At 48.8% G+C, this 21,812-nt stretch overlaps 1 protein-coding gene across 10 annotated transcripts in view; it reads left to right on the forward strand.

Moving 5' to 3' along the window:
* Nucleotides 1–21,812, forward strand: part of Rps6ka2 (ribosomal protein S6 kinase A2) — a 297,075-nt gene that overhangs the window by 155,554 nt on the left and 119,709 nt on the right. The window contains exon 1 of one of the 10 annotated variants that reach the window (XM_048805834.1): nucleotides 1–108. The exons of 8 other annotated variants lie outside the window; for them this stretch is intronic. In XM_048805834.1, the coding sequence (XP_048661791.1) occupies nucleotides 10–108 (99 nt within the window). In that variant the 5' untranslated portion in view covers nucleotides 1–9. The remainder of the gene's footprint in view (nucleotides 109–21,812) is intronic. One more of the 10 variants, XM_048805831.1, reaches the window with a different exon arrangement.

Below are 21,812 nucleotides of genomic sequence, written 5' to 3' on the forward strand. Positions count from 1 at the left end.
CGCCGGGCGATGGACCTGAGCATGAAGAAGTTCACGGTGCGCAGGTTCTTCTCGGTGTACCTGCGCAAGAAGTCGCGCTCCAAGAGCTCCAGCCTGAGTCGGCTCGAGGTAAGTGCCGTCGCCCGGGTGCGCGCAGGTCGCCGGGTTCCCCGCCGCGCCCTGGAGTGGGCGTGTGGAGGATGCTGCCCGGCGTGCGGCCACCCGGAAGCCCTTCGCATTGTCCCGTGGATGTCACCCTAGACCGTACTCGGGAGTTAAAGTTATTGGAACGCTGGTCCAGCTTTCCTAAAAACGAATAAGAACGACCCCAAATGTTATTGTTGGGACTTCATAACAATCGTACCCACTATGAGTCCTCTTGCAGGGACAAGCTGTACCTCAGTGAATTTCTGCCCCGTGCCTCTGCGTAGGATTTGAGGATCACTGCTACAGGGCTGCTCTGGGGGAGGAGGGGAGGGTCCGGGCAGCTGGGCTGCCGCAAGGTGTGGGGGCGCTCAGAGGGAATACCTGGAAAGTCCTGGGAGGACAGCCTCCTCTGCCCGGCCCAGGGCCGGCTGCTTTGTTAATCTGGTTTGTTAGCCCGGCCCAGAGGCAGGCAAGTGCACCCTCCTAACAGATGCTGGGAGTATTCCAATCAGTGTGGAACTGAGAAAAAGCGGGGAAAGGCAGCGGTACCATCCACTCCAGCCAGCGCAAGACGGTGCTCAGTTGTGAAGTGCCTGATGCAATAACCCTGCAGCATCGGCTTTCCTACCAATTCGTCCTGAAAACGTAGAGGACTGAAATATGCCCTCTTGCCTGTCCCATCTTGGCATCTTTGTGTTCCAAAAATCGTCTATGGATGGTTCTTTTATGGTGGTTTTTATACCAAATTGTGTTCTCTTCATCTCATTGTCCAAATCGTATTGTTGAACCCACTGATGAAAGAATGGTGAAGTATGTTTAAGAAAGAGGCGTCGTGATGGGGGCTGACAGTGACAGTACCAATTGGAGATTTTATTTGGGGTTACCCTCCCCTTTGCCTCAGGGCTGGCCCAGGTGGGGTTTGGGAGGTATTTTAGTTTCATTTGGAACAGTGTCACACATTTCATCTTGGGTTTCTTTGTCCCTGCTGCCGTGACATAAGACACAGACAAGAATTCTGCAGCAATTAAGAGATCTTTAAGCAAACCTCGGGAATTGTCATGAAACCAGCAGGGAATTGTTGGAAAAAGTTTCTGTTGCAGTATCTCTAGATCACAATTGGAAGTGCTAGATGGAATCTGAGGGTGAAATGTTGAACTTGGACAAATAAAACTAGTAATTAATCTAGTAATGGAGAAAGAGTTGCTTTAAATCTAACCTTGAGACAAATTAAGCAAAAGTTCATTTTTCTGGGACTTGGGCACTCTACAAATCTAGTTGACAAGAAGAGAAACTCAGAGCAGTATTTCCCTGTATACCAAGTATGTTATTATTTCCTATTTCATCCCAATTCCAACTTTATCATGCTGCTTCTTGTCTCCTTCCACTTACTGGCCCTGACAGGGGAGACAGCTGTGCGAGCAAACTCCAGGTGTCATGCAGGGGACTCCCACAACCCTTGGAGGCTCAGCAAACCTGTGTGTGGTGTCCCTGGGTGTTAGGGTTCACTGGGAGAACTGTTTGTGAAAGGGCCTCCAAAGGTACAGTGGGAGGCAAGTTTGGGGGTGGAAAGAGGTTTCTTTCATGTGAAAATAAAATTTCTGGAAAACATACACAAATGGTCAGGTATGCATCAGGTGGAAGAGACTGTCAAGGAATGCGTTTCTATCAGCACATCACCAGAGCACTCCTCCACACCAGGCTCTATGCTGGATTCTCAAGAGAAGGACTAATGAAGATGGTTGATACTGATTCAGTGTTGTTTTTCACAAATGCATTCACCAGTTTGATCACTGGACACAGGTATCATTTTCTGCTGTCCTTGTTCTATGGCTAAATGGAGAAGACCCTGAGAAGTTGAGAGTTGCGTTAGAAACTTGCTAAAACATTCATTCTGCAAATGTTTATTGAGAACCTGCTATGGGTCAGGGCTATTTCTGGGGACTGCAGATCCAACAATACCTGACATAGAAGTCCTGGCCTCAGGGCATTTCTACCTATTGTGGAATCTCCTAAGTGTCTGCAAGTCTCCATACCCACCCCTCCCCCATACCTTCCCATGCTTTTCCAGGGAAACTGCCCATCTGTTTGTGTATTGGCATCTGGTTATAGGCCAAGAAGCACTTATTGAAAAATGTCAAACTTAGTAGGGGAAGTGTCAATAGTTTGAAGTTGAGAAATAGGACATAAAGACAATACTTATTTCCTCTGTTGGGATGAATGAAAAGAATAACTCATTATAATGAAAAAAAAAACACCCTTTAAATTGTTTCAGTAGAACTGTATTTTTAAGTATACATAGAGATTTTGAAATTTTTTAAAATTTGTTTTCGCAATTCAGAGCCTAGTGATATAAACAGTAAATTAACAGTAGTTACTGGAAGTTGGGAGCCACATCATCTTTGTTAAAAAGCTTTCAGGAGGGAGCCAGTGCTGATGATTTTACACTATCTTTTAAACTTAATTTTACTTCTAGAACACAACATTTGTTAAACCCCATGATGTGTAAGTCAGGTTACTTAGTCATATTTGGAAACTGTTTATGGATTACAGCTTAAAATGAAATTCACTTAAACGTTTTGTCACGCATCAGCATTGAACCCAGTGGGATGGCCAGACAATTCATAGTTCTAGAGATTTCTAAAGGAAGTTGGGTACTTGGCATGGACTTCCGTGGGCATGTCCTATGAGAATATCGGCTCTCAGTGCTAGTGAGACTCCTAGAAGCTCTGATCCCAGGGCATGGGTGGCATTGCCAAAGAATAACAGCACTCAGCTGTACCCATGGCCTAACTCAGAGTCCATTGTGTAGACGAGGAGCTGAGGCCCAGAGAGGCAGAATGAATCGTCTCTGCCCCTGACATGTTTTAAAGGGTGCTCTTCATGTAGGAGCTGGTGCTATTGTTGCATTTAGCCACTAGGGCTGTATGGGTACTGGAGTTTGCTGTGTGCTAATGAGGTGTGGAGGGGCTATCCTTAAAAAGGAAGTTACTGTCCTTTAAAATTGAAGCTACTCCATGGGCTATTTTGGAATGTGTCTATAACTAAAGTTTTTCTGGAAAATCTTTTCTGCAAGTTAGAAAGTTCTAGGTGAATTTGATCAGCTGTACTAATTAAATCCTCACTCTCCCTTTTGCCAACTGGGCAGTTAGCAAAATAAATCTCTTTGTCCACTGTGCAGTAGAATTGGTAATAGTTCCTACCTCTTTGGGGATTATTGAGTGACCATATATAAAGACTTAACTCAGAATCTGGATGATAAAATCACTCAGTCAACAGTTGTTAGCTACTGACATTGAAAAAAATCTTTCCTGTGCTTATTGATGTTTTTTATATTGTTCAATGTGTGCTAATTCTGTGTAAACCCAAGCTTGTGATGGTATCAACTCATTAGTGACCACCCTGCTGGGTGAGTGATGGTTCTTTTTTTTTTTTTTAAGAGAGAGAGAGAGAATTTTTTTTAATATTTATTTTTTAGTTCTCAGCGGACACAACATCTTTATTTGTATGTGGTGCTGAGGATCGAACCCGGGCCACACGCATGCCAGGCAAGCGCGCTACCGCTTGAGCCACATCCCCAGCCCTGAGTGATGGTTCTGTATCTTCCTTCAGGCTCAGGGGAAGGTTAGTTCTCTCAGAATGCTCTGCAAGCTGTTCATGGGACAGGATCAGCCTGGTTTGCTCAGATGGAGTTACATCCTGTCCCCTGCTGGCATAACTACTCCTCTTTTCTTATCATACAGGTCTGTCTCATGAGTCAGCTACAGTTTTTCAGGGGTGCATTACTGGTGCAGGTCACTCATCCTGACCTAGGGTGGCTTATTGAGGAAGAAAATGCTCTAAGGCCTGTGTCCCAGCTCGGAGAGCTTTGGGACCACTGGGTAGGAGTGAATCCCCTGACCTCAACTTCCTCAAACGCCAGGGAAGCCTCAGAAAGTGGGGTGTGCAAACTTCAAAACCTAGTTTATATTCCCTCAAGAGGATTAAAATGGTACTATTTGCTAAAGGTAAGATATCAACTAATTTGCTAAAAGAACGATACACAAGGCCAGTGTATTTAGGGAGGAGTTATTTAGTTTGGGGTTGCCAAGACCAGAGGGCTTTCTCTTTTTTATCTATTTTTTTAGTTGTAGATGGACACACAATATCTTTATTTATTATTATGTGATGCTGAGGATGGAACCCAGTTCCTCACACATGCGAGGCAAGCACTTTACCACTGAGCTACAGCCCCAGCCCATGAGGGCTGACTTTGATGACCCGTTACCTGGACTATTTTACTAGTTCTTGACATTTCTACCAGAGGACAGTTGGGGGTGAATGAAGAGCACAGAATGTAGGCCCCTATCTGGGATATTGTAGTGGCCAGCTGTTGGGGTGAAGACAACTTTCTCTCATTTACTTGTTTGCTCAATCATTCATACACTCAAAAATTTTTTGTAGCTTATCCCATGTGCACTGTGCTAACCAATTGGGATAAAAAATATGATCCGTACTTTTAGTGAACTTAACACTTAGCAACGGAGGGCAACGACTCAGTAGGAAACTGCTCTTGGTAAGTGCTGTGAGCTTTGCAGCCTCGTTGGGTTGAGATGGTGTCATTGGGTCAGTTGCAAGTTTCTTCTGTTTCCAGTGGTCAGGGTCTTCAAAAGTCTTCATGTTCACATGAATGTGTCCTCACTGCTCATTCCCTTTTTAGGGAAGGCATGATATTCTCGTGATGTGCATGACAAGGGACTCGAGGCACACATTGGAGCAGTGCTGGCTCCAGCCAGGGCAGAAAGCAGCTCCTGGAGAGTTTGCCAGCTCAGCTTGGTCGGTAGGGCCTGGGTGGTTTCCAGGAAGACTGTTTCTAATTAAGTCATTTTCAGGTACTCTCAAAAAATGCTCCCAAAGAAATTCTGTTAATTCTGGTTCTATTGGATTTTCTGACAACCAAGGGAAAAAAGAAGGAAGAGAAAAAAATCAGAGAAGACCACAAATAATTGTCCTTATTAGTGAAAATTTGCTCTTTCCCCCCTCATTTATCCTTTATTCTACTTTAAAGACACTGGAATTAATTTCTTATTTGTGGTCACTGTGTCTGTGATATACTTTATCTTTATAATTTTATTATATACTTTAAGAAACTTCTCAAAGTAGTATTGTTTATTCAGAAAGATGTGAGAAAATATCTGAAATGATTAAAATTTTGCCCTTTTTCTTTCTTGGTCTCCTTTACCCATCCTTTCCATAGGGCCCCCTGTGCTGGCTTGTTGGCAGAGCTTGGGAAGGATGACCTGCTCTGCTTTGCCCATCTATCCGACCTCACAGTTGCCCAAAGGGGTCGCTGTTTCTTGAGTGCAGGGTGCATACTTTCTCAGATGGAGAGATTGTGCGTGGGTAGGAGAGGAGCAAACTCTGCAGCTGCCTCTGGGGCCTCTGGCTGCAGGGAGGCAGGTGGGCAGAGAAGCTGAAGGCAGGAGCACACGTCAAGCAGTGTGCACCACTCTGAGCTGCTGTGGAGAGGGCTCTTTGCTGTGAGGTATGGAAGATGAGGGGTTCTTTCGTGTGATGTGAAGTTGGCAGCCAGGAGTTAAGGCAGACATGCTCTTCGACCTCTGTTCCAAGACTCCTGTTCAAAAGGCAGAGCTGGTCTAAGACTAGAGGTGTCCTCCACCTCTAGTCGGCTTCCTTCCTGGGTGCGTGGGGTCATATTTCCTTGTGTTTTTCCCTAGGATTCTGTGCTTGCTGATGTGTTTTCACTTGTAAAAGCTGAATTCAAAGACATAGATGTTATCAACAGACAGCCTGGCAGCTGCAGTGAGATTTAATCAGACACATGGGCCAGCACACATACATTGTGTATAAATACTGTCAATCATGTCTGATTCACACCATGTAAGAAGCCATTTCTGCAGCACTTAGCTGAAGTAATAGGAGGGATGGCAGTGTAGCCATGATTACGCACGAAAGCCGCTCTCCAGGGTACGGCCGATTAACATGTCACCTAACACCTAAGACATGTTACCAAGCAGGCAAGAAGCATGGTTTCAGACCAGCCAGGACGTGTGCCTATGCTTGTGAGGGCGTTTGTATAATTTCTCAAGGTCCATTAAAGGAAGTCCTAAGAACCTCACTGATCAGAGAGCACTGTGGGATTCCAGCAGCCACCAGTCTGTCTGTGAGTTTTGGTTTGCAGCAACTCAGTGGGCTGGTCTTTCAACACTGGAGGAAGGGCCCTGCACCCATGAGGCCAGGTCCTGTCCCTCCTCCCTGTCCTACACCGAGTCCCACCCTGCCATGGTATGCCCAGGCTCCTGGCTTCCTCCTCCCTAGCTACCTCACACCTCCCTCAGCTCCTTGCCATCTGCAGATCATGGCATCCTTTTGAGCACCTGCCGCCCCCTGCTCCCTATAGTAATGGTGTTCCTTGAGCTCCCAGACATTTGGAAAGCAAGTACGCCTCTCATGGGTGAGCTGCACCAAGCGCCTGGGTGACACCAACATAACTGGCTGGTCCTCTGTAGAAGGTTCTGCAACACTGAAGTTTCTCCTCTCTTGCTAGCCTCCTCTCCCTCACCCATTTTGGGTGCATATCTTTTTCATATTAGTACTGACACCACAGAGCCAGCTTTCCTAGAATACAGTTCTGCTAAGGTTACTTAGAATGAAGTCAGGTTTGATTATTCTGCTGTCTTTTTTGAACATAATCCTTGGAAACAGCAGCTCTTGTAAATCAGAAGTGAGTTCACGCGGATTCTGGTGCCAGCCCTGTGTGCTCTGGGCTAGCATGGAATGACCAAGCTGGAGGGATGGAAGCCGCAACACTGGTGGAACTGATCCAGCCTGGAGAGCAGGATCGGCTGTCCTTGTGGCTATGTTTCTGCTCTTTGAAATCAATAGGATTCAGAAAGGGAGTGGAGGGTGGTGTGCTTCCTCTGGTGGCCAAGGCAGGGGCCCTAGTGGGGCTGGTAGCGTACTGCTGACCCACGCCCGGGTCCACACTCTGCATTCTGTGCCAACAGTAGCCCAAGTGCAAGTCTGGGACCTGCTGTGGAGAGTGGTCCAGCAGCCTTTAGGTTCTTAGCTACAAGATGTCCCAGCCACACATCCTGCCTGTGGCCCCTGGGCCTGCAGATCTTCCTTGTTAGACCTGGCAGCAGAGTTTACAAGAGAAAGGGAGGGGGCCTTTCCTTTGAAGGCCTTATTTGGTAATGGTTCTGGTAGAGAGAGCAGCTCACAGCCCAGTGGAAGTGCATTCTTTCAGGAACCAAGGCCGGTTGACCACTACCTTACATATGTGTTTTTATATCCCTGGTATCTGCACACAATGCCCTAAGCATGAAAAGCAAGAATGCTTCCTGTCTGATGGTGTATAAGGCACAGGTGGAGAGGCTGCTCAGAGGCCTTGTGAGAGAAGATGGGATGGGTGTGGGCAGTGCCACCATCGGAGGGGCTCTGCAGGCCGCTGTAGCTATCAGACTCCTGTCACCTGGCTGCCAGCTCACGAGAGCACCTGCAGCCAGGAGCTCCCTGTGAAAGGGAGAAACTGAGCTGCATGGGTGACTATGTCCCCGCAGCCCACATGCTTGCCAAGGTGCATAAGGGACTTTCTTGTAACTTGCTAAAGGGACTCTGGTTGGCTGGTTGACTTTGAAGATGACATAAAAGAAAGAAAATGGACAAAACAGAGGAGAGCATTGATTTTTAGGCCACCTTGTTCTTCTTGATTCTTGGTTTGTCATCACCTCAGAGGACAGGACAGATGGGCTGCTGGAGTTGATGTAGCAGTTAGAGCCAGCTGCCTTCCTCCTGGAGAGCCCCAGAAATGGCACAAAAAGATTGTGGATCTTAGCATAAAAGAGAACACGTGAGCTTTGACATGTGACTCCATCGAGTCCTTGTGGACTCCAGCCCAACAGAGAAGTGAACAAGTTGGAACTGGTTGAATGTGTTGGAGCTTGTGTGCAAGAGCTGCCTGACGTGTCCAGGGTGCCCTCCCTTCAGTGGTGGACATGCCTAGACCTGTCTTCAAGTGTTCATCAGCATAACTTGCTTTGTCCTTTGACACTCTGGGGTGAGGAAGTTCATGACAGTAGAACCCCAGGAATTGAAGTAGGCCAGTCAGGGTGATTTGTTAAAGTGAACCGCCGTGGCTGCTCTGTGTGTGCATGAGGGGGAGAGGAGGTGTAATCTGAGACCCTCTCTTGTCTGATAGAGCTCACACCTATGTCCACCTATGGTGGACATCTGCCTGATCGCCCTGGGAATTACGGAACAGTGCCTGTGTCCCAACAGGACCAGCCAGGGGGAGGCCACACAGGGCTTCTCCCCACCAGTGACACTGACCTACCAGCCTCGTCCTCCTCTCAGCCCTAGTCCAACTGCTGCCCTTCGTCTGCCCCACCTTACCACCCAGTAACCCCCAGGGTTGCCTGTCACTCATGCCATGAAGTGCCCTGAAGTCAGGGAATTACATTCATCCTCACATCTCAGGCACCTGGTGGCACCCAGCCCGTACAACGTGGTCCATGCACCTGCCGGGAGTTGTCCCGAGCTGCACTGTCAGATGTCTGAAGACACATTGCTGGGAAGCAGTGATCTGACCGGGAGGGCCTGGCAGGGGAGGGGTGGTTAGTCAGGCAGGCTTGGCCAGTGGGGTCTAACCATCTCCCCATTCTGTCTCGTGCCCCTGTGGCAGCTGGCCAGGCTCTCTGTGTCCACGATGCATGCAGTGGGGTGGGGGTGGCTTTGGAGACAGACCCCGCGCTTTGAGTCCTTGCCCCACCAGTTGCCAAGGCTCAGTTCCCTCCTCTGCCAAAAGATGTAAGGCCTGCCTTATGGAGTTGGGGCAGCCGTAAAGCCGACGGGCTGGCAGGCACCCAGCAAGGGCCAGTGTGGCAGGCTAGGTTGCTGTGATCAAACTCTGTCGCTGTCTCCTGGCCCCGTGTGCGGGACAGAAGGGCCTGGCACGGCATCCAGTCTTATTTGGCTCAGCCATTTATAAGAGTGTTCGTTGAAGCTGCACTACATTGGTGAGAATGACACCTGGGGAACCTGGGTGTGTGCGTGTGTGTGCACAGCGGTGTCTCCCAGAGGCAGTGGAGCCTGTTTGTCCATCAGAGAGTGGACAAGAATCTGGTGCTGTGGACCAGAGGCCAGCTGAAGGCAACCACGTCCCCATGACCAGCATTGCACCTGTGTGTGGCTATGTGTCTCCCCCTCTGGAACCCACAGCTTCCCTGTGGGCACCGTGGTGGGTCTCAGAGACTGTCCAGGAAAGCAGACAGCAAGCGAGGGAGACGGGAGGCATTTGCTGTGCAGGTCTGGAGCCTTCACATCCAGTGCCTGTTACTGTCACTTGCCTGGCTGAGCAGAGGAGACCTGGTGTACATGACTCACGCTGTAGGCAGGAAAGGCATGCTTGGTACAGTGCCAGGCGGTCAGCTGTTCGTGCCAACAGGCTCTGGATGCTTCTCCTGACCTCCATCCAGTGCTTCTCTGAACTCAAAAGAGGTGGTGTGGTGGTGTATCTGACATCTTCAGAACCTTCTAGTACGTTCCTTCTCCTCCCCTTGCCAAATCCACTTTCTCCTGGTTTCCTTTTCACTTGGCAGCCCCTGGCCACAGGTAGTGCTCATTACTCAGCAGTGGCCTGGAAGGCAAGTGGTGAGGGGAAGAGTTACGGTTTTCACCGTATTTGTGGAAGGGTCACAAGGTTCAACCCCAGGGGCATATATATGTATGCTTGTCACCTGGTCGGATTGATCTGCTAAGATGGGTCAGAACTGATGTTCTGACACAAGGCGCTAATGAACAATGTCCGTGTTTCCTGCTGGAATCTCCACGTCAGGAAATGAGGTAGGCTGTGGGGCTGGGCTGCAGGGCTTCCTGTGATTGTAGGGCTGCCCATTGGACCCCACATCCAGCACCTGTCCTCCTAGAGTTTCAGAGTCCCAGCCAGTGTCCATGGGAGACAGACTGTTTTTGAACAGCTTTACCTTTCCTGTGAGCTCCACAGTGCATCTACCACACCAAAGTCTTTTTTTTTTTTAAAGCTTTATTTATGTAGGTTTTTCTAAAACACATAAAAATTACCAGTGTGAAATTGAGATAGGTGAGCTCCCACCAAGACGGCAGAGAGGAACTGTAGTAATGGAGACAGATCTCTGAGTCTGGCCAGGTGCTTCTCTCTTTAGTTAGATGGACAGACCTCCAGCTAATGCTTGTACTAGATCTACTAGAACGAAAAAGTGATGAATCTAATGTCCTTATATTCAATGACTGCACAATGTGCCCACAACTAATTTATAGTATTCTGCTTAACCAGGAAGAACATGGATCCCAAATACAAAGATTGACATAGCATCTGATTTTCACAGTGGCATATCTGGTAATCTGCACTTTCCTGCCCAGAAAAAATGTATTTATCAGTATAAAGCTCAGGCCTGGCTGCATCATTTGTCTTCTCCAAGAGGTGAAGGGCATCTGACACTGCAGTTGTGACATGCATGCTTTGCTTTTCTGTCTTACAATAAATCTTTGTGACTTGATTCAGACATGCCCTGAAATTCTTTTCGGTGATAAAAGTCAAGAAGGGCCAAATCAAGGTTACACTGCCTCCTTGGAAGGACCTCCTTGGAGCCTTGTCTCCTCACAATTCATCTCTGGCTCTGAGATTCGCTCCATACACTCTAATCTAACAGACAGTAGGCATGTGTTGAAGTCTTTAATGTTGCAGATTAGTACATATTCAGAGATCAGATTAGTACATATTCAGTTTACCATATTCAATGTGAAAAAACCCATTAACATGTATATGGAGATATCTGTAAAAGACCACCAAGTCTTTATAGAGATGTTTATCACTAAAGCCAAAAACCAAGTTTGAAGACCCAATACAAACAAGGTGCTATCTCATGACCACACAGGTGGCATGAAGTGCCCTGCTTGCATTCCCAGCCTGGAGTCAAGCTACCGACATACAATTTCCCTTCTTTATGCAGGAGTGAGGTCACAAACACCTACTCCAAAAAGCAGTTCTCCTAAATAAGGTAAGTTTTTTATTCAAGGGCTTGCCAGAATGGGCCTCGGACTGCCATGGCCATGATGAGGCCCCAGGCTCTCCACTCTCTTTGGCAGTGCCGTTTCCTCAGGATACCCCACGTTTGCTGTGCGGTCCATTAAGGCAAGACACTTCATATGATACCGTCCTTCCTAGCTGTGTCCAGTCGGTCTTCTTCTAGCCTTGTCAGTGGAGGTGTATTTCAGTTCGCCCTTGTACTGCTAGAATTAGCCCTTAGGAACGTGGTGATTTCCATTTCCAGGTCACTGTTCCTCCACTGAGGGGTACTTCATAGTACAAATCCAGCATAAATCTGCCATGGTCCCAGATCATCTCCCAGGCATTCAGAGAGAAACTCTGAAGACAGACAGGACCCCAGAAAAGGGAAAATCATGACCTAGGAGGATCTGCCCATTCAACTGTCCTGACTTCCAATTCCAGCAATCAGGACACCAAGAATTGCTTTTATTAAACACACTTTACCAACATGGCTTGCAAGCCAGTGCCACCCAGGGGGTCAGGGTACACAGATGTGACCAGTTAGATGAGCACACTGAAGTCTTAATGACGCTCAGCAGCACTGCCCAGCTCCTGTGTGCCTGCCTCTGGATGGCATGGGCAGCAGTGCAACTGGCCACACGTCAACAGGTTTATCAAATGTGACACCAGAAGCGTTGCTGGAGGACTGCAGGTGCCACTCTGCAGGAGGCCAGGTAGAGGCAGTGTGTCCAAGCTGGGCTGCTTCCTCATCACTGGTCACACTCCAGACAGTGCTGTCCACCAAAGACCTGAAAGAGAGGGAGGGGACCTGGGAATGGCATGCAAATGGACGGCTTCCTTCCTCTGACCCCACGCTCTCTCAGGTCTGGGCAGCTGTGTTCAAGCACGTGTGTTGTAAGCAATAAGTAAGGAATGGGAGCAGAGAGGGAGGAGAGATGGGAGGTCAAAGACAAGGAAGGAGAAGGCAGGGGGCAGGTCAAAGAAAGAGGCAAAGCAGAAGGAGGGGACCCATGGGCAAGCACCTGGGGAGGCCCAGGGGGAGGAGGAATACCTGAAGGGGAAGCAGACGAGCCTCCGTTCATCAAGTGGCCCTAGCCTGACCCAGTGTGCTTTGCTCCTTGAGCCTGGGTAGCAGAGTGACAGGTGGAGTGTCGCCTGTGGCCTCTGTGAATTAGGTTTCCTCCAGAAAGCCAGGACAGAGGGACGGAGGTGTCATTGCTGCCTCCCTTCCCAGGGCGGGGTGAGGCGAGAGGAGGAGCCCTTTTGCGAGTCTGCTGTGAATGCTTCCTGTCCGGGGCCCCAGGAGCCACAGGGTGAGATGACTTGCCCAGCTGACCCACCGTGGGTTACTCCTTTCTCCTAAGCAAGAGTGGCAGGTTCAGAACTTCCCCAGTGCACCAGTGGCAAGGGGGGTGAGTGTCCGCAGGCTGCCGGGGGTGCCAGGAATGTCTCCCCTCCTACCATACTGCCCACGCCACGCCCACCGCACCTGGAGGAGGAAGTGGTGAGGCTGAGCCTCCCGGGAGTCCCTGCAGGCCCCCAGGGTTCCCCTGACACCTTCCCTCCTGCCGGCTGGTCCTCACGCTGAGACTGGTGGGCAGAGCCCTTGCTCCCAGGTGTTAAAAGACTAATGAAAAACAGAAGGAAGAACACACAGGCCTTGGAAAGGGGTGCTGGAGAAAGCAGGGTGCCCCGTTAATTCAGGGTTTCTTGTGTGGAGTCAGGGGTAAGGCAGGTGGAGAAGTCCGAGGCCCCTCTATTTAGATGTTTTGTGCTTAGCCTGGGAGATGCCCATCCCAGGGCCTGCCCCTCAGGTCACCTGGGTGTGCCCTGATCTGCATGCCCACTGGTGAGGTCAGATGATGACTGTAAAGCCTTCTGGAAGTGTAAGCAGACTTGCACCCATAGAGCAGTGGGGGTGTTTGTGGGGAGCAGGACTACCATTTCCAGAGCTCTGTCCACGTTTCCCTTGTGGATTCGGGAGCCACAGCCTGCGAGGTTTTGTTTTACTCTTCCACATTCCTCCAAACAAAAGTGTTCCCTAGACTCCGCCCTCTCACAGTCCCAGGTCAGACACTTGGAAAGACGTGGCTGTCCGTCATTGCTGCTCATGCATGTTCTGTGTTTCCAGATGTTCAGTTGTCACCAAAGCATGTGGGTGGAGCCAACCCCAGAAAACCCTCCCCCTGCCCCTGGGGAAATGGGAGACAGGATCATAGTCGACACAGCAGCGTCTCCAGCCAGCAGGTGTTTGGTGAACTGGCTAGTTCTGAAGGGGAAGGGGACTGACTGTTTGAAAATTAAGTAACACCGGCTTTCTTTTTCAACAAAGATGGGTGTGAAGTTCTCTTTGACAGTCTGGGGATTAAGATGGCGTTCGAGTGTGCTTGGGTGTGTGTGCATGTGTGCGTGTACTGTGTGTGCACTTTCCTCATGGCCTGATAGTTGAGTTGAGCATGTGGCCTCAGGTAGGCCACTGGGCCTTGGACCCTATGTCAGTGGCTGTGCATTGAGCAAGCCTGAGGACAGACTTGGTTCTGCAGCCACCTATGACCGTGATGCAGCCTCGGGACAGAACCAACGTGCAGAGGAGGCAGAGCCAAGAATTGCAGCACATGGGGTGGGAGCCCTGGTCATCCCAGCTACAAGTCAGTGTTACTTTGGGACATTTTAGTTCCTGAGCCAAGTGCTTGCTTTTATTGTTCAAGCTGGTTTGGTCTGGGTTTTCCCTGTGCAGACAAAGTCATCCTGACATACACTTTATCTCTCAACACTTCACAAGAATGCAAGAAAGTCAGTGCTGGGTTCCATTTATAGAGGAGGAAACGGAACTCCAAAGGTCAAATAGCCTGACCCTGTCACACTGCTAGTAAATGGGAGACTTGGAACCAAATTCTGCACCTTTACCCACTAGGAAGTACATGTTCACAGTAGTTAAGCGCATGTTCAGCGTGGCGACATATTGATATTCAGGTGCCTCCTTGTTGCCTTGTTCTGAAGGGGCAGCCCTAAGGGTGCTTTCTGAGTAGGGAAAGAGGTGCTGGATGGTGCCGTGCTGCCTCTGCACCCTTCAGCCCGTGCCTGGTGGGTAGCAGCTGCTCAGTGAATGTGTGTTTGAGGAAGGAGTGTGTCCCAGGGGACCTTCGACAGCCAGTGACAGCCCTCTTGCTGCCTGGCCCCTCAAGTCTGAGTTCTGAGTTCCAGACCCCAGAAATCTGGCCATTGTGTTAAACCTCAGTGCTTCTGTTGACCGTGTTGGCACTCCCCCACCTTCCCCTTTTTTGCTGTGTTTTGTGTAACAAGGACAGAGGCCCCGGAAAGGAGCAGGACAGGTCGTGTTGGGAGGCTGGGGTGTCAGGAGTGAACAGATCCATGTCATTCCGGTCTGTCACCACAGCAACATGCAAGGAAGGGAGTTGAATCTGGTAATGCGTTTGTGCCGATGGTTCATTAGAATAAAGGGGAAGACATGGTATGACCAACAGTTGGGACGTGTAAAAGGAATTCTGTGCCATAGCTACATGTGAGAAATCCAGGCATGTCTTTATAGGTTGTGTGCTTGGATAACACAGTGACTCTCAAATTCATGTTTCAAACTACAGTAGAAATGCTTTTCAGATTAACTAGTCTAACTGAGATGGTAACTGGGAAAATTAAGATTAAATAAATTTCTTTCATTCATTGGAAAAAACCAAATGTGTTATTTGTTTGCACTCTTTTATTCTTTCCGTGGACTTAGTGGGTCTTAGGATACGTTTGTTTTTTTTCTGTCTACTTTCTATCTTGTTATGATCTCTCAGCCTAAAATCCAGATTATGCAGATAATAATTTAAGTAAGAACCCATAAAAGGAAGGTGGAGGGGCTGGGGATGTGGCTCAAGTGATAGTGGGCTTGCCTGACATGCACAGGGCGCTGGGTTCGATCCTCAGCACAATATAAAAATAAAATAAAGATGTTGTGTCCACCGAAAACTAAAAAGTAATATTAAATTCTCTCTCTTTCTCTCTCTCTCTTTAAAAAAAAAAGGAAAGTGGAAATGAGTGTTGATTTTAGAAATAGTATTTCATGTTTAACTCACCGATTCTCAATAGCAGTGTATAGTAAATATGCGTGCATATTCATTACTGGACTAATCTCAGGGATGCATTGTAACATTGCTTTCTTTTCTGTTAATTTCCATGTGCTTTGGGGGTTTGATGTCTGCCAGGACAACCTGTTAACAGCATGGTCATATTTTGATAATAACTAGGATGACTTTGTTGTTTTAAATAGGAGCATGGCTTACAAGATAAAGACTGGGGATGAATATGGATGCAGAAGTCTTTTCTGACTCAGAGGTGTCCACGGCCTCTGAGAACACATTTTCTGCTAAATGCATATTCAAATGTTCGGCAGCATGAAATGTGCAACCCATTTGCATAGGATTTATCTGTTTTGCCATCTTGAGTTCTTCCGATCGCATCCTCGCTTGTAGTTCATGGGCAACTGACTCCGTCAAAACTCAGTCAGTTCCCACTCATCCCTGCCTTCTCCCTGCTCCCACTTCTGTATTGGTGGGATTGTCTTCCAGTTCACTGCAAGAAGTGAGGAGCCATTTGCAGTTACCTCCCATGACATCACCAGGCTGCTGGTGGGGGAAAGGTGATTTGTGGCTTTCTGTATGCACATTTATTGAGTGGCATGCCACATGTCGTGATCACTGCCTGTGTGCTTGGGTAGCCATTACAGAGCATGGCTTCCACTTCTGCTTACCAACAAGCCATCTGGTGATGAAAGATGTCTTGTTGAAATAACTAGCAGGAGCTATGACGAGGAGCTGGGGTTAGAGGAAAGATCCAAACAAGGAAAAACAAACAAACCAAGGAACGATTAGAAAAATACACAGAACAAGGATGAGTGGTTAAAGCTGATAAATTCTCTTTGTTTTGAAATAAGTATGGAATGGTAGTTTCTGATTACTTGAACGTTCCAGTTTGTAAATTCCCCATTGATGAAAGGTACTCAGCACTATAACTTTTTTAAACAGGCTTTTGATGGTTCACAATATACTTTATGATGTTTCCTACTCCTGGGTCATTGGCATGAGTGTGGGACATCACAATACACCACTACTGTGATAGCATCACATCATAACCCAGTGATGAGTGTCATGGGAAGTACCTGCCCAGTGTCCAGTGTCCAGAGGCCCTCCCCCAGGTCACCCTGAGTGTCGATCTAAGTCAGAACCTTGCCATTCGGCTCCTGTAGGAAACCCCGTCCGAGACACCTGTGCAGAACTGGTCTGGAGCAGACTTGAGGAAGGGCCCTTGGTTGAGTGGAGTCCCTGCTTGGTTTCATTAACCTTGAACTCAGCCCCAGAAAACCCCCATTTGAAAACCAGGAAACTCTCTTTTGCCAACATTTGGGGGCTTCTAATTCAGTCTCCTATGTGGGTCTCCTTGTCGTCTCTTCCTGCGTGTCCTGCAGTGGGAGGACCAGTCCCCTGCTCTCTCCTCCGCCTGCCTGTGCTCATGTGGCCCCAGAGATGGGGTTCGCCTGGGGCCAGCTTGTTAGATATTCCAGGAGCTGCCCTTCAGAGTAAATCCCCAACCTTAAATTGTTTAGGTATTCATGTTTTTCCTTCATAAAAGTTCTATTTTTAAAAAAATATTCTTAGCTTCCTGGATGTTTGGATTTGGGAATAAACATGACTTTGTGCCTAACGATGCATCAACTGTAGAAGGGACAGAATCAGCACAAGAGGAGAGCTGCCCATCCACCAACAGCCAGAGAACATCTCTGTGAGCAGTCACTGGAGGCTCGGGGGATCCTGTGAGCCCATGAGAAGGCCCTGAGACCTTTACCCATACCTAGAGGGGTGCCCAAGGACGTGCATTTCAATAATCTTGAATAGTGGTCAAAATGCTGTCTCCGTGAGATCCTGGAGTCGCTCTGATTTTGCCTCCCTCTTGAGAAGTACCCCGACTCTGTTCACTGGCTGATCTTAGATAGGAATTTTTTTCTTGCATGTGCTGATGGATTGCTGCATTATGTTAGATGTGAGAATTTTTTATCAACCATTTCTCATTTTCGTGCATCAAATTAAATTTATGTGACTATAGAGGTACTTGTTCCTGCCATACAAATAAAGTTGTCCAACTTCTAAGCCGGGAGTAGTTGTTTTACGTAACAGCTAAGTGTTGTTTGCACTCTGTGACTCCATGAAACCATCTGGTTGTTTGGGTCCTGAATTCTGTTGCATTGTCAGCTGACAAACATCCTGAGCAGATTGCCCGTTGTCCCTAAGCCCGCACTCCCCAAGACTTGTGCAAGTCCTCGTCTTTCCTGAGTATCCTCTCAGAACTGCAGCTAGTCGCCCGAGCAGAAAGCGCTTCACGCCCTTAGATGGCCCACCTGAAGGCACCGGGAGGTCCCTTCTTAGTAGCCACCTGGATTTGTCAGGGTCATGAATGCCATGACACAGCTTTTTGAGGTCTGGTTCACACCATTTGTCCCATGAAGAGGGGACACACCCAGGCTTTCCAGTATCTCCTGATTGTCCCCATAGTCCAGGACTTCTTCAACCCCTCAGAACCAAACCCTGTACCTGCCTCTGATGTTCCCCATTCATCCCTGTGCAGCCCTCCAGCCACCCTGCACCCACCACCCAGGTCTGTCCCCAGAGAGTTGCCATTGTGGATGCTTCATGTCACAGCGTCATGACAGGGCAGCATTTGTGACTGGTGGCTGTCACCCACAGCGCGTGTCCAAGGTTCTTGAGCGCAGGCACTTCTTTGTTGCATGGATGTGCCACTGTGTGGATGGACACTGCCCTGGCCTGTAGGGCATTGATGGACGCTGGCTTTCTGCTGTGCGGCTGTGGTCGGTGCTGCTGTGCCTGCTCTCGTGTGCACACATTTTCATTTTGTCTGGGCAGATACCTAGGAGTGGCCTTGCTGTCCTGAGCAGCTCTGTTCAAGCTTTTATGGAACCCTCTCCGTTTCCAGAGTGACCTCAGCTCTTCTGGCCTCACCAGCAATGACCCACAGCTCCGGATTTCTATCAGTGGTGGTGGTTCTTCACATTTTTGAGAGCCTCCCTCTTGGTGGGTGTGGAAAATGTTTCCTTCTGGTTTTGATTTACATTCCGCTAGTGACAGTCAGTGTTGAGCACCTTTTCATGTTTTTCTTGGCCATTTGTATGACTTCCTTAGAGAAATGTCCATTCAGGTCTTTTTTTCCCTGAAGATTGGATGATTGATTTTCCTATTGTTGAGTTTTCAGAGTTGGTTGTGTGTTCCAGGTTCAAGCCCATGATCAGGTGGGTGTGGGTGTCTTTTTACTTTCTTCCTGGTATCTTTGCAGCTCAAATGCCATGGCTGTCGTGTTAACTGTTTCATGACACTGTCACTTGCAAATAAGCCCGGCTTGGGTACCCAGATTTCCAGGAGGGAGGAGTATTCAGATATATTTGTGCAGAATTAAATCCACAGTGCCACTTACTTCTTCCTCTTGTGATATGTCAGGAAGGTGAGGGGTCTCTTTGGCTTGAACTCCAGCAGTAGAAGTAGGTGTGTTGCAAAGGAAACCTTTTTGTGTCTCTAGCTACTGCTCAGTTCTATAGGTCTCAAAAGAAATAGGGTGCCGATGAATGAAGCCTGGGCTATTTAAATAGTCACGTATGTGTATCATTTTATTTTCTCAAGGGCAAGTACTGCAGTTGGTACTGCAGTCTTAGGTGGCAGCCCTGATAAAAAGTTGAGCATGGTAACCCTTGCTTCCGCCCATAGTGGCTTTGCCTGGCCTTGCCTTCTTGGAGACGCTCCCAAGATGCAGGGTGCTGACCCACAGTGGGGAATGGAGGAGAAGCCAAACCAGAGCTCTGATGGCAGGTGCAGGAGTGCCCTCAGCCAGTTCACCCCACCCACAGAGGGAAAGGTCCACACTGGTTCATGTCTTAGGAGGAAAACTCCTGTGTTTCTCGAGCTCATGATGTCATTTCTGATCTCACTAGCACGGAAAACAGTCTTTTGGCTTTCTCTTCGCAATAGGACTTGACTGTCCTTTCTATGTTGATGTTGACCTTGACACGTCTGCACTGGATCTGAAGCATGGGAGTGCTTCACCGGAGCATTAGGAGTGTGTACGTGTGCTTCTGTCCAAGCTGTGCCACACGCAGCTCCTCTGCTGCCAGAATCTTTGTCTACAAGTTAGAATTTTGCTCTGATGTGATGTACTTGAAGTACCTAGAGAAAAAGCCTGGTATTTTAAAACTTAAGAATGTCTATGAGACTTTCAGGTGTAAGTCCCCGTATTCCAATTAAATTAATCATAACAAACAAATTAAAGTTTTAGGCCGGAACTCTGAGGTCCTCCAATTTAATGCTTTAGGCCAAGTGATGGTGCCCCAGGGGCTGTCTCCAGGGAGCTTGCCATCTATGGAGAAATCAGCAGCAGTCTTGAAGTGCTTGTGAGCGCTGTAGGAGTTAATGTCTGTGTGGCAAGGATCAAGCACAGCAGGGCTTTAGAGAAAATGGCTTTGATAAAATAAACAAATGCCACTGACTGTGCCCAGGGCCCCAGGAGGCAGGGTCACCTGCTGGTGACTGGCTGGCAGGTGGTGGTTTTCAGGGCTGGTTGCAGGAGAAGCAGGAACAGAAGGATATTCCAAGGGAGGCGTTCTGAGTTGGTGAAGCCTGATGGAGGGGGCCCCCCCGGAGGCTGGGTCGGGGGAGCCCCGGCAGGGTGAGGATGGGCAGGGGCTGTATCTGGGTTAGTGAGAGAATTGCTTAGCCGTGCAGGGGTCAGTGTGGGGTACCAGTTTGCCTCCTCGACTCAGATGCCCACCCTCAGAGCAAGCTCGCGGCTCGCCCGTGTTGTATGTAAGAGCGTCCCTGTCCATGGAAGCAGAGGAGCTCCTCCTGTTTGCCTCCAAGGGTACTTTGTTACCTAGCTGCACCAGTGTTCACCCATCAGACCCTGAGGGTGGACGGCTATTGTGTCCTTCCATGGTTCTGAGCCATGCAGCTCGGGATGCTGTTGAACACCTTCTGTGCACACCACAGGGCGAGGCGGGCATTTCTCTAGTGACATGCCTGGGAATGAAGGTCCTGGGCTGAGAAGCGCAATCTCCAACCTCACCATATGGCCAGACTCCCTCCAGGTGGGTTTGTGGTGGACATCCCTCCAGCAGTGGGCAAGTGGCCCTCCCCTTTCCTTGCTGTGAGTAGGATGCCAGTGGGATGCGTGTGCACACCAGGGCCTCCTGTGTACAGGAGGAGACTCCAACCTGGCCCTTGCTGCTACCGCCCGCTGACGGGAGCACCTGTCATGTCGGTGGCCACTCACTCCTCTTTGCATTGCCCACTTATGGGATTTGACATTCTCCATTCCTTTGTCTCTTGTAGTAGATTTACAAGAACTTTTTGTATCCTGGGCGTTGGTTACATGTATTATAAATGACATCTAGTTTGCAGCCTTGTTTTAACATTTTATACAGAAGTTTTTGATTTTATGTAGCTAAATTTGTTTTGCTTTTATGGTGTGTGCTTTGTGTCTGAGTGAGGAAATCTCTCCTTACTCTGAAGTCATGGGGTTTGTTATTCTCTTCAAGCTTTAAAGTCTTATTTTGAACACTTGGTTCTGAACTGCTCGCACTGTGAGCGTGGAACTCACTCGGCTCTGTGTTCTGTTCTTTAGATAAGTTAGCCTTGTTCTCCATCCACTTAAATGAATCGTCCATCCTTTCTGCAGCGGCCTGCCCCTCTGTGGCACTGCTCGACTCCCGTAAGGACTGGGTGTAGACTGACCGTTATTCTCTTCCCTGTGTCTAACCTGGGCCCACGCCATGACCTCCCACTTCCTGTCCCTTCAGAATCATTCTCAGTACCGACTGCGGAGACCTCTCCGACCTTGCGGTGCTTTGCTCAGCGCTGCCGCACCCGGCCTGGTCCTCCACCCGCAGCGTCCAGAGGCCCTCCTGGCACAGAGCTCCCGCCTGCCTCGACAAACTCACTTCAGCTAACTGGGGGGTTCTGAGTGGAAGGGCTTGGCAGCCAGGCGAGTGCCACGCAGGTGGAAGCTGTAGATGTCGGCGTCACGAGGCCGTAACTGCTGGGTTAGTCCTGCCTGCCCTGCGTCACGCAGCCCGGGGTGCTCAGCGCACACTGCCTGACGGGATCCGCGGGCAGGCTTCAGGGTAGACGGGGGCAGCTGGGTTGTGTGTTTTGTAGATACTTCTGACTTCTTCCTTTATTCCATCTCTTCATTTATCACCATCTTTTTGAGATTTTTTTCTTTTGACATGCAGAATATTTTACTGAAGGACTCCCTGTCTACTAGGCCAAAGCCAGGTAGATTTCAACAAGAATGATCACTAAAATGGTCTGGGCTTTGACGAGTTTGCAGTTCCACTTGTCTTTTCCTTTCCATGGAAAACAAGAGGTTCTTGTTTGACAAGAGGAAGACCCTGTGTTTATTTCTGTTATTCTTTGTTATTTTTGTGGTTAAATTCAGCTCTCTGGTTTGTTAGTATTTTTAGAGATGTGTATCCTGTCATCCTGCAGAAGAGCTGCCCCTCCACTCCCGAGGCGTCTGCATCCCCAGGGAGCTCAGAGACTGGAGGGAGGAGCCCCTTCTGGACGGGCCTGGGCCTCTGGCCCCA

This window comes from Marmota marmota, unplaced genomic scaffold, assembly GCF_001458135.2.
Source record: "Marmota marmota marmota unplaced genomic scaffold, marMar, whole genome shotgun sequence".
Taxonomy (NCBI): Eukaryota; Metazoa; Chordata; class Mammalia; order Rodentia; family Sciuridae; genus Marmota; species Marmota marmota.